The 10,931-nt window shown below is 29.4% G+C and overlaps 1 protein-coding gene across 1 annotated transcript; it reads right to left on the bottom strand.

Moving 5' to 3' along the window:
• Window positions 1-4,328: 4,328 nt before the first annotated feature.
• On the bottom strand, window positions 4,329-8,525 carry LOC100776964 (putative disease resistance protein At3g14460). The gene has a single exon (XM_006598028.4). It carries the CDS (start codon window positions 8,292-8,294, stop codon window positions 4,494-4,496), a length of 3,801 nt encoding a protein of 1,266 aa, XP_006598091.1. The 5' UTR covers window positions 8,295-8,525; the 3' UTR covers window positions 4,329-4,493.
• Window positions 8,526-10,931: the final 2,406 nt, after the last annotated feature.

The following is a 10,931-nucleotide window of genomic DNA, read 5'->3' as shown; positions in this document are numbered from 1 at the left end:
TTTTATATATATAAAGATACATCATTCACATATTGTTAATGTTTTCTAATTTATATAAATAATATTATTTTGACAAATGTTAATTTTATAGTATAATTTCAACAAATATTTTTACATTTTTTACTCATATAATTTAATAAACTATTTATTTTTTAACACTTTTAACATCTTCAAATTATATCACATACAAATTAATATTAATTTACAAATAATTTATACAATGGATATATTTTATTCTAAATATTTTTTATGTATAATTCCAACAAAATTTTTATATTGAATTACTTTTATAATTTAATGTAATATTTTAAAAATATTTAAATATATATCTCAAAATTATTTATAGTCTTAGATGTGTTTTTATTCATATTAAATACCTGATTATTTTTCATTTGTTCCTAAGTAAAATAACAATTTTATTTTTAGTCCTTGATATTTTATTTTAGTCATTGATGAACTAACAAATTTTATATTTATTCTTTGATAAATTAGCTCATTTTGTTTTAGTTCTGACAATTAACAAAAGAAAAAAATTATAAGAAAAAAACCACAATATTTACTAATTTATTAAGGACTAAAACAAAGTATCAAGTATGAAAAATAAAATTAGTTTATTAGGAATCCAATGCAAAGAAAAATATATTAGAGAGTAAATACAATTTTTTTGTATTTATTAGAAATTAAAAATATATTTTATAAGTATTTTTTTAAACCCATGCAACGCCTAGGCCAATACCTAATTTTAATAATTCTGACAAAAAATGACATATTGGCAGCAACGGATATTCACAGAAAGCTACCACCAAAATGAAAATTCTGCTGGTCCCTTTTGTTGTACTCATCCCTCGCTCTAAGCAGAAGAACTGGGTATTTTGTATTGTTTCTTCAGGAATTGAAAAGCTTCTGAGTCACTCCTGTTACATGATATTCTCAATAGAGTTTTGATATTGAACTGAGTATTTCCATGCCACTAGCAGATTATTTCAAGTCTTCGATCAACTTCCGTGTCTGCAAAATAATACAAATTATTTTACATGCTTTCTTAGACATAATTGTTGCAAGAAGATATTTTCTATCATTGACGAATTATAACTGATCCCTCCAAGCTCGGATAAAGGAGGAAGATTCCATTAGTCATCAGCAATCAACATAAAATTTCAAATATCAACGAGCAAAAACCAAGAAAAACTTGTCAGAAAACAAATATAAAACTCGAATATATATTAACAAGCACGAACATATTTTAGCCTAAATAAATCCAAGATATCTAACACATATTTAATGAAGACTTTAGTGTGTTTAGTCAATTTTAATGACTAATTTATCAATAAAGAAATTCAAGAAATCTAACATCATGCATATGTGTAGAGTTTAATGACAGTGGGTCTGTGCATTGCAATAATTTAAAATGTGTGTAAAAAAAAACTACAACTTAAATAGCTCAACAGAGCATAGCAAACTCTGATCAAACTAATTAAATAAATCAAATGTACACAATTAAGTTAGGTATTAAACTTCAAGACAACAGTAGAAAAACACTTTTCTTCTCATATTTTTGATGAAAAATAATGTTTTGATTAAAGTTTTGTATAGGGTCTCCTTTGGATGAAAAAAATAGTGTAACATAACATAAAATCAGAAGTTTTCATTTATCTATTGATATTTACACAATTAATCAAAAAAATCATTATTGATTCAAATGATATTTTTATGTCCACTAATTACTATTGATGTTAATGTTTTTGATATTTTGGTTTCATTCAATTTTTCTAATCAATTGTTTAATTTTTCTGTTGACCTTTTCATTTTTCCGTGACATCCATTAACATATATCATATGTTATTTTTCATATTTTAATTAAGAAAACAACATAAAGAAAGAGAAGCGGTCTTATTTCTTAAGAGTGCATTTAGATAGAGAATTTGAATTTTAATTGAGGAAAGTAATTTATCCGAGAATTTAAATTTCTGTAATTTAGAATTCATTGTTTAGACACTTTTTATGAAGAATTTAAAATTTTGGAATTTTAAAACAGAATTTTAAACAACTAAAAGTTTGGAATTTCAATTTCCTTATAAAAGGTGAAAAATTGAAATTCTCTTCTGGGAGTCTTCTTCAAGAAACACCGTGCTCTTAAAATATCGATCTGGGTGTGAGCAGGAACACGTATAACTAACACACCAATTATATCTTTTCTTTTTTTCATTCATTTTTTTCATCTCATAATTTTAATTTTTTTTATCCAAACACAAAATTTTGAAAATAAAAGAATTTCAATTGAAGTATTTGAAATTCTTAAGATTTAAAATTTCTCATAATTTTAAATTTCTCCATCCAAACACACCCTAAATGTATTTCCCAAATTTCCAACTTCTTGGATCTTCTCTGACTTGATAGGATTTCTTAATCTGATATAATATATTTCATGCAAATTTGTTTGATATCCTTACTTTATTCACTTAGTGAAATATTTAATTAAGCAAGTTTAGCTCATTTAGTTAGTATGTTTAAATTTGATGATTTAATTATTATGTCCAAAGAATGGTATTAATTACTTGGTAGTTGCTAGCTCTAAGCCATAATAGCATGCCGTTATATATACTGTAACTCAACTGAGGATAGAAACTCTGATCGAATTAATTAAATAACTCAATAAAAAAAATTGAATAAATCATTTATTTGTTTTTCATTTCCCGACCATTTTTCTTTTGGCACATTTTGTTATTTTTAATTTTTTCCATTTTCTTAATTTTTTCATTCACTCTTATTAAGTTTATAGATTAGGGCTGGCCAGGCTCACTGGCCAGGCTCAGTGGAGGGTTAATGTACTGTTGAAACGTGTAAAAACTAACAAGCTATTTTATGAATGGACCTTCTAATAAGAGTAGCAAATAGCATGTTAGGATTGTCGGTTTGAATAGCATTCAATGAATGAATGACGACTATTGTTATGAGAGGGTAGCTTTTGGGATATTTTCCATGACTTGATTAGAAAGGGTTTTGTTTTTATCGTACTGTGTATCACACGTTTCTGTAGGATGGTCTAGGATTTTTTTTTATTTGTGGCTGTCAACCAAGTCTTCCCTAGAAAAAAGAAAATTTAACTGAAAGTTTGGGTAAAAATTAATCCTGCATTTTCAAGTTCTAAGAATTGTGGCAGGGTGAGACTGGGCAGAATAAGGACCTTTAACACTGATTTGCACTCCCTGAAGACCGAAGACCAAGCTCGTTCAGCCAGGCAATGAAAAAGGGCCAAACCACTAAATAATTGAACTTGTAAATAATGTGTTCCTTATAAATAATTAATTATATGTTAAATTAAATATTCAAAAATATTAATAAGTTAGATATAACTTGTCTGATAGGAAAATAAGTCTATTATGAGTCAAGTGTATGTGTTTCTCTTTTAAAATTAACGTGAACTGCTAACCCATGTCTTGAGATGTCACTTAGAGTGTCATGTGTATTTTATGAACATTTGAGAGTATAATATATCATCATTATGAGTTTTTATTGTAAGAATCTTAAATATTTATCATATTTGAATTTATATTTCTTTTTATATTAAAATTCTTTTTTTCCGAATTGAAGGTATAAGAAAATATATTATTAAATTATCATACAATTTATTTATGTTACCTTAATCTATATTTGTATTCATCTATTATTAGATAATCATATATTAAGACAAATTTATTGGGATGTTTAATTTAAACTATTTTGTATCAAAATCTTTTCTTAATTTGATGATATAAAAAAAATTAAACTATTATATATTTTATTTATACCATGTTAACCCGTATTTATATTCCTGAATCCCATGAGTAACCATACTAGAGTTTATCAATTTTACTAAATATTTGTGTATAATCAGATATTTCTTGAAATCAATATAATATTCCATTATATTCATGAATAAAAAAAAGTATTTTAAAGAAGTTATTTGTTAAAATTCATAAGCTTAAAAGTAATATTTTTAATTATAAAATTAGTTTTTTTAAAGTAATTATAAAATAAGTATATTTAAATATATTCATTTTATTAACCTAAATTTTAGATGAGCTTATTAATAAATATTTCAAAACTAATAAAAATGAAAACTATTTACAACTAAACACTTATATATAAAAGTTACATCGATTTCAATATTACGATAAATGGCATCATGGATGAAAAGTAATATTTATTGAGCATAGACTTTCATGTTGTAACAAATAAATTTCATATTACATAAAAAAAGTTCAAGAGATAACATCACTTTTTATTATAATAATTTTTTATGATAGAAAAAAAACAATTATCTTCTCTGAAGTAAACTCTTCCGATCATTAAATAATATACCAAATATTTGTTATTAATAGCATAATAAAAAACAATGTAAGTGTAAGAAAACAATTATTTAGTAATTTCCTTGATTTACAAATGGTGTAGAAGTTTCATGATAATTCAGATAAAAAAAAAGTCTCAAGATAAATACTTAAAAATCAACGTCACTACCATGTATTAATAATATCCACGGTTTGAATGTGAACAATCTTTGACCAGTCTTGGCCTCCTGAGTTCTGGCAACGCTGCTTCAGCAACGGACAATTGCCAGAAATTTTAAGATGTGAAATGGATTTGGGAAGACCCTCCTCTGGTAACTGTTGGAGGTTGGGGCAGTCATCAAGATTCAATCCCTTGAGAGAGGAGAGCTGACAGAGCCCCTTGTATTCCAGTTTTTCTAGATTTGGAAAATCATGGATCCATAGATAAGTAAGAGAGAGTGGAAGCAAACCTTCATCAGGAAAAGATTCCTCATCTAGGTTACTAATCAACAACCATTCCAGAGAGGGATTTTCTCCCAAAGCCCCTTTCAGAGAGGCCACAAGTCCAGAGGAGCATTTATAGAGCCGCATCTGTTTTAGATTTGATGGCAAACCTCCTTCAGGGAACGACTCAACTCTTGGACAATCATATATTCGTAGCTCCTTCAGAGATGGAAGCAGTATATGCATCTTTCCAGGCAATGATTCTAACTGAGGGCACTTACCGAATTCCAGAACTTCAAGATGATTATGGGTGTGATCCTGTGTAATCATCTGTAGATTACGAAAGCCACTGAGATCAAGGGTCCTGAGTGCTGGGAAGAAATCTAGCGGAAAAGTCTTTAGAGAGTCACAGCCATCATCACTCATTTCACAATCGCAAAACATTTCATATTTCGGGCAACAATAAATTTCCAGTTCTTTCAAAGTATCAGACTTTTCCAGCAACGATGCTTTCATGCTGTGTCCACCCATTCTGAGCTTTTTCAAAGTAGCCCAGTCAAGTTGCAGCTTTCCAAAGTCTTTTAGGCTTAGTTCTAGAGCCCTGGGAGCTGAAGCCTCAAGTTTGTTGCACTCACTAATTTCAAGTTTCTTTAAAGGAAGAAGTTGCTCTGGGAGGTGACCTTTCAGCTTTGGACATTTCTTAATAGAAAGATATTGAAGACACGGAAAAGCATCTGTCACAGCTTCACATTCCCATTTTTCCCATGCTGCCATAGAGGAGAACTTCAATGTTTCCAACGATGGAAATGAAGAAGTGCTATCCCCATGAAAATCAGCACCAATGCTCACTATCCCATCAAGACTTGAAATCTCAAGGTTCTTGAGAAATGGAAAAAGTCCAAGGGAAGGCAAATGTTGGCAAGATTGACAGTTGTCCAACTCTAAGGACACCACATTTGATAAAGAATTACCGGATAACCAATTTGGGAATTGTTTACCACCATAGTTGATGATTGACAACTTCTCCAGGTGTTTGGAAGGTTGTAGATTCTCAATCACAACTACATCCCTTTCTTTGCCAGAATCATCAGGGTTCCAGTCCAAATTCCATTCTAACTTTAGTTCCACAAGGCGTGTTTTATTTTTCAAATCTGCAGCTAATGCATCTGAGGGGCTCTTAATGTTCTGCAGCTCCCTAAATGATAGGCTTCCATGAAGATTCAGCTCTCCTAGTTGCAGAATAGTGAACTCGCTACTTTTGCCAACATCAAACAAACTCATCAATACTTGAAGATTCTTCAGCTTTCCCAAATGTGGTGGCACCTTTATCAGTTCAGTATCTACAAATTCAAGGCGATGAAAATTGGTGAGTTGATGCAAATTTGAGGGAAGCTCCTTCAAATATCTACAATAGTTCAGCTTCAGTATTTGCAAGTTGGAGAGTGAACATGTTGAATCAGGTAGTTTTTTTATGCGAGTATGGGAAAGGTCTAATGAACGAAGATGTTTAAGATCACCTATAGAGTTGGGCACTTCTGTAAGCCCAGAACACTGAGACAAAGATAAAACGCACAAATTGGCGAGTTTATGTAAATTTGAGGGCAGCTCCTTCAAATGTCTACAATTGACCAGCTTCAGTATTTGCAAGTTGTAGAGTGAACATGTGGATTCAGGTAGTTTTTCAATGCCAGTTTTGGAGAGGTCTAATGAACGGAGATGTTTAAAATTGCAAACAGAGTCAGGCAGCTCTTTAATGTCAGAACAACAAGACAGAGATAAGACACGTAAGAACTTAAACTTGGAGAACAATTCATGTATCAACATATTGCAATGCCAATGATAGTAATATCCATTCATGATCCTGCTTGTTGGCATAAATGTACGTAACCTTTTAGTATCACATGAAGTTCCAAACACATCAAAATATTGTTTGGTAATGATTGAAACTGAAAAATGACGGGTTATTTTCTGTGTATTTTTAGCTTGATCAACTTCCAACCTGAAATAGATGTCCCCACAAACATATTTTGCCAAATCATTTAGAAGGTCATGCATGACAAATACTTCTTTATTTTCGCTTGATTGTTGAAAGAAGGACCTTGATAGTAGATCATTGAAGTACTGTTGGCCAACTTCTTCTGGACTCTTATTGCATTGATGGTGGTTTAGGAAATTTTCAGCCATCCACAACTGAATTAAACACTCCCTGTCAAACATATAATCCTTGGGAAATAAAGCACAGTAAGCAAAACATGTCTTGAGATGGGGAGGAAGTTGGTGATAGCTCAATGCTAAAGCAGGAACAATATCACTGTCCTTTAATTCCCATATTTCGCTTTGCAACACGCCTTCCCATTCCCAGGCAAATGGTTTGCTGTGTAATAGACTTCCCATTGACTTCAAGGCCAGAGGAAGCCCTTTACATTTTTTAACAATCTTCATACCAATCTCTGGGCATCCTGGATCTCGTGGAAGATTATCATCTCTGAATGCGTGTTTTGCGAACAATTTCCAGCAATAATCTTCTTGTAATAGCCTCAGCTTGTGTTCTTTTGACCCCATGGTAGAAGAAACTTTCCCACTGCGTGTTGTGACAAGGATCCTACTTCCCTGAGCTCCACAAACAAGAGCATTCTGCACAGCTTCCCATTTAGACCTGCTTTCGTTCCAAACGTCATCCAAAACGAGGAGAAATTTTTTATCTGCCAATTTTTCTTTAAGTCTTCTCTGAACTATTTCTAGCTCTCTACCATGATCAGTCGAATCAGTAATCGTGTCAAGAATTGCTCTTGATACGTTGAAAACATCAAATTCCTCTGAAACACAGATCCAAGCTTTGACATCAAACTTACTCACTATTCTTGGGTCATTGTATACAAGTTGGGCAAGCGTGGTCTTACCCAACCCGCCCATGCCCACGATAGAAAGTATTGACAGCTTGTTATCAGTGTCAGAAGTGAGCCAGTTAATGATGATTTCTTTATCACCATCTCTGCCACAAATATCACTTTCAACCACTGAAGATGTTGATTGTGGCACTTTACCACCAGATCCTGATCCTGATCCTGATCCTGCTACAAGACCACTAGCCTTTTTCAAACCTAGATTATCCATCCGGCTTGCAAGATCATCTAGGTCATCAAGCACGTTTTTCATGCTGGAATTAATTTCCTTGTTAAAGGAACTAACAGGGGAAGATTTAAAGAAATTAGGTACCTTGCAAGTACAGGTTTGAGATTCAGATTGAGGTTGAACTTGAAGTCTGGAGTGTTGTATTTCATCCAAGACATCTTCAACGTCAAGCATGGCCACTTTGAGCTTAATAAGCCAGTCTCTCACTTGCATATTTCCAAACTGTTTTTGTTCAGCATCATCAAGCACAGCTTGGATGGAGAAGAGCTTGTTTTCTAAGTCCTTCCGCAGCTTCTGATCGATCTTTGTTCCACGAAAGAAATCCAGAACTTGAGGAGAAGCCAGCTTCTGAAATACAGTCCCGAGGAAAGAAGAAAGAAAAGCACCACCAACGCATTCTAATAATGCCATTGTATGGTAGGAAAGGGAGCAGTGGAATCGATGAATGGAAACCCAGATCTTTTTGTTTCGATGTCAGTAAACCTAACAACTGTTGAGGGTTGCCTACAACACAAACTTTAACAGCTGTATTCTATCAATGAATGGGCGGCTTTGATTTCAATTGCTTTGATCTTATTCTCATAACAACTTATTCATTAATTAATTGTTATAATTTTGATCAGCGGAGGATGATTGTTATTATTTTTTTTAAAGTGGATTTTAAGATTTATGTTTTATGTATGATTTTTAATATGTGTTATATATATATATGATGATGATAAATCATGCTTTAATTATTAAATTTTATTCCATTTTAATATATGTTTTTAACCCTCAAACACCCTAATTATGTCATACATTTGTTTAAAGATTAACAATAAAATTAAACTAATAATATAAAATAATCACATTAAATATTAATTACATGAACTAAATAAAGATCCTTTGTAATTTTTGTTGAAGTATATAATGTCAACAAACATACAAAATCAAAAGAAACCTTTCATATTGTAAATTGAAAATATAAAATAAAAGTAAAATTATTATAATATAATATTTATAATATAGTTGTAAAAGTACAAATATAAAAATATATGTGAAAAACTTGTACAATGATTATACAAACATAAGATAAAATAACAAACAAAAAAAAACAAAAAAAATCATATTAAAACTAAGTAATTTATTATTTTCTTTATAATCAAATCAAAAGTTATTGAAGTAATATAGTCAATTATTAAACTAGCTAGATGGGTGACATTGGTATAACTTGGAACATCAATACCAAAAGTTTATACTTATTTTCTTAAAATCATGAAAATATAGTTTGGTGGTGTGATTATTTATTAATATTCTTTCTCCAACAATAACCATCATCCTGCCGAATAAGAGAAACTAATATTTATTAAATGAAGGTTGTAGAAGAATGTTTGTCCTATATAAAATAGAAATAATATTATATTAGATTGTTTGAAAAAAAATGACAAAAAATCTACCCTAATTAAACAAAATAAAAACTAAATCATGAACAAAACACAAACCAAACCCAACAATTGCAATTGAAAAAAAAAAAAGAAAACTCACATAATAATATCAATTATTACAACAATTTTTTGTATACATAGCGATTACAATCATTAATTTTGAATTTCTAAAAAATTAAGTAAAGTACTGAAAAATAGTTTTTATTATTTTATTTTAAAATTTCTTTTTTTCTATTTTTATTTTAGAACAGGAAAAATCACATATTAAATATTAAAGTAATGAAGATTAAAATATTAAATTCAATATACAAAAAAAATACTTACTCATAAGGCCCATATAAGTAAATTTTTATGTAACTTTTTACTAGATCCAACACTTGTCATTGCATCTCAATGAATAAAATTGAGTGGATGAAAAAAATAGAATGTTGATTGGTTACATGGATTGATTCTCTATTTATAATATAAATAAAAATGTATATAAAAAAAATCTTATGTATTAATTATTTAATCAATGAAGAAAACCTAAATTTTTCAAATTTTTTAATTTAAATGACATTTTTTTATTTCATTTACTCACCAAAAATATATTTTCAATATTGCTAACCGACTTCCTTTTATATATATAAAGATACATCATTCACATAATGTTAATGTTTTCTAATTTATATAAATAATATTATTTTGACAAATGTTAATTTTATAGTATAATTTCAACAAATATTTTTACATTTTTTACTCATATAATTTAATAAACTATTTCTTTTTTTAACACTTTTAACATCTTCAAATTATATCACATACAAATTAATATTAATTTACAAATAATTTATACATTGGATATATTTTATTTTAAATATTTTTTGTATAATTCCAACAAACATTTTATATTGAATTACTTTTATAATTTAATGTAATATTTTTTAAATATTTAAATACATATCTCAAAATTATTTATAGTCTTAATGTGTTTTTATTCCTATTAAATACCTGATTATTTTTTCATTTGTTCCATAGTAAAACAACAATTTTGTTTTTAGTCCTTCTTGATATTTTATTTTAGTCATTGATGAATTAACAAATTTTATATTTATCCTCTCATAAATTAACTAATTTTATTTTAGTTCTGAAAATTAACAAACAAAAAATATTATAAGAAAAAAGTACAAAATTTACTAATTTATTATGAACTAAAACAAAATATCAAGAATAAAAAATAAAATTAGTTTATTAAGAACCCAATGCAAAGAAAAATTTATTGGGGAGTAAATAGGATTCTTTTGTATTTATTAGAAATTAGAAATATATTTAAGTTTTTTTTTTAACCCATGGAACGCCTAGGCCCATACCTAATTTTAATGATTCTGACAAAAAATGACATATTGGCAGCAACGGATATTAACAGAAAGCTACCACCAAGATGAAAATTCCGCTGGTCCCTTTTGTTGTACTCATTCCTCGCTCTAAGCCGAAGAACTGGGTATTTTGTATTGTTTCTTCAGGAATTGAAAGGCTTTTGAGTCACTCTTGTGGCATGATATTCTCAATAGAGTTTTGACATTGAACTGAGTATTTTCATGCCACTAGCAGATTTCAAGTCTTCGATCAACTCCCGTGTCTGCAA

The sequence above is a fragment of the Glycine max genome, chromosome 15, assembly GCF_000004515.6.
Source record: "Glycine max cultivar Williams 82 chromosome 15, Glycine_max_v4.0, whole genome shotgun sequence".
NCBI classification, from domain to species: domain Eukaryota; kingdom Viridiplantae; phylum Streptophyta; class Magnoliopsida; order Fabales; family Fabaceae; genus Glycine; species Glycine max.
Note: the sequence above shows the minus strand (reverse complement) of the source record. Positions and strands in the feature narration are given on the sequence as shown.